The 2,500-nt window shown below is 36.6% G+C and overlaps 1 protein-coding gene across 2 annotated transcripts in view; it reads left to right on the forward strand.

Annotated features, from left to right (window-relative positions):
* The window catches only part of LOC125045018 (26S proteasome non-ATPase regulatory subunit 9-like), a 13,213-nt gene that overhangs the window by 9,796 nt on the left and 917 nt on the right, over window positions 1-2,500 (forward strand). For both annotated transcript variants that reach the window (XM_047642047.1, XM_047642046.1), the window contains 3 exons: window positions 252-433; window positions 1,637-1,750; window positions 2,481-2,500. The exon at window positions 2,481-2,500 is cut by the window's right edge and continues 917 nt beyond it. In XM_047642047.1, coding sequence (XP_047498003.1) covers window positions 252-433; window positions 1,637-1,750; window positions 2,481-2,500 — 316 coding nt within the window. The remainder of the gene's footprint in view (window positions 1-251; window positions 434-1,636; window positions 1,751-2,480) is intronic.

Raw genomic sequence — 2,500 nt, forward strand, 5'->3', positions numbered from 1 at the left:
TTTAATAAAAATAACAGCATTGATATTGATAGCACTAGTAAAAAGACATTTTCCCCGCAAACTGAAGGAAAGGTGAAATCAGGTGAGATCTACTAATTGAGTCCTTGGGGCTAAGCACTTGCAGAGCCATTTGTGTGCAGAGACATTTCACAAAACAATATTACATTGAACACAACCTTTTCCCAGGGTCTTGGGTTAACAGTCTACATTGATGTATCAGTCAGTGCCTAACAATTATCCCCCATTTCTAGGTCTTCAAAACGACCACACAGCCCTCCTGAAACAGATTGAGGAAGGGCTTGTTGCAGTCCACAGTCAGGCACTCACTGCAGAGGTTGACCCCAATGGTGTGAACGTCCCTCCTCCACAGCCCACCTTTGAGCCTTTTGCTAAAGTTGACCATGTGACTTTAGGATCTCCTGCACATATAGCGGTAAGAATGAGGAATTTTGGTGAAAAGGTTAGAAAAAAGAAAAAAAGAGACTAGAGATGATTTTTGAGAAGTGGGAAATTTAAGTTTATTGCATTTTAAGCTGTTGATGCTTAGAGAGTGTGTACATACGTACTGTGATTTGAGCTTATTAATTTTGTTTCTACAAAGATGGCTCCAGTAGTGCTTGGGCATCAAGAAGATGCTTACTAGGCCTGACAAATCTCACCTGTTTAACCTTTAGCTTGATTATCAGAAGGATTTTTTGAAATTATATTATTTACTATTAGTATTGTAAATATTATTATAATGGTATTGTAAATGATAATAATAATGATAATAACAGTATTATAGAAAAATCAGGTGAGGTCAAATAGGATTACTAATTGCCTTCTTAGTGACAAAGGGCATCTAGAGCTATGTGTAAATAAGATTACAAAAAACAAAACTACAGTGGACAATGCATGTACCTGGTCCCAGTGGGTTAAACAGGAATTGTGGGTTTTGCAGTCATGGAGTGTCATGAGAAACAAACAGGTAGTCTGAGAGATTCTCAAGGGTTTTTAGACGTAAAGTGTCTTTGGAAACAAGACATTATTATTCATTTGATTTATTACTGATATATTGTTAGTTTCACTTCTTTTTATATCATACTTGAGAGTACTTTCTATGTTATTATAATGTCATTTTTATATTTTAACCCCTTGCCGATGGGTACGATGGGTAGACACGTGCTATGCCCACTGTTAGTACTTGTTTGATTATTTTTACACATGGATGGCTATACTTGTACTAAGTCACCAATGAGCCAGTTATGAGTACTGCCCGTCTCGCCCGTTCACCTTTTTTATGTTATCTTATTTTGCTGTTACTAATATTAAAAGACATTATAATAATTATAATGTTTATAATAAAAATAACACCATTGATATTCATAGCACTAATAAATAATACGTTTTTCCTGCCAATTCAAATCAGGTATGGTCACAAGGTCTACTAATTGACTCCTTTGTGGCTAAGCACTAGCAGAGCCATCTATGCGCAGACATTTCACAAAAAAATATAGAAAATAAACACAGAATTTTCCCCATTTTTTTTTTCATTTTCCCTGACAGCATTGGGTTAAGAAAATGTTTAATGAAGGATGTTACTTTAGATAGGCTTTAAATTGTATTCTTGTCTAAATACTGGCCACCGTCACTCCAGGGCCTACAGGAAGGCGACCAGATCGGAAAGTTTGGATCGGTTGTGAGCAGCAACTTCCGCAACATGACTAACATTGCAGAAATTGTGAATCACTCGGTGAACTCCACAATTCAGGTAATATCATTAGGTTATAGAATGCTAAGAAATAAAAGTGGCATGGGTTCTTAAATATATAGAGGCATTGGTAAAAAAATTAAAGATACTTGGCAAATTACTCCAGTTTACATTCAGTCTTTGTCATTATGTAATTAAAGAGTTTTTATAACATTTGATATCATTCACACTAAGGGAATTATTTGTTATTCAATTTTCTGGCTATTTCACCATGTTCTTACTAGACTTTATTCTTAATAACCACTTTGCATTTGATTTAAGTCCAGGCTTCATCATCATGTTATGCAGACACCATAATTACACAGAAGTAGAAAAAGTAGGGAAACTACTAAAGCTGGTGTTCCACTCCCCACACTCATCCCTGGTCCCTGAGCTACCTCGAGCCACCCAGCCTCCCATTTTGGTTACAAGTGCAGTTAGCCCCCCCCCCCCCCCACATTACCACCACCACTAGCAACGAGGCACTTCTAGACTAACTTGTAATGATGTTTTGATAATATAATATTCTAAAAATAATTTTAAAGATTATCATGAAGTATAAATCCTTATTGCCTGCAAGACTGTTAGCAGAAAGTGGGCAAATTACATTTAAATCTGGCTTCCCTTCCCCAGATTAACATGCTTAGTCTCGGCTTAAGTCTGGTCCCAGAGTCAGATAAGGTTTGTGAAACACAATCTTAGGCAAATTACTCATTAGAAGATTTTGAACATTTTTCCTGTGCTCCACCAGGTCATTGTCCAGAGAGAAGA

The sequence above is a fragment of the Penaeus chinensis genome, chromosome 36, assembly GCF_019202785.1.
Source record: "Penaeus chinensis breed Huanghai No. 1 chromosome 36, ASM1920278v2, whole genome shotgun sequence".
Taxonomy (NCBI): Eukaryota; Metazoa; Arthropoda; class Malacostraca; order Decapoda; family Penaeidae; genus Penaeus; species Penaeus chinensis.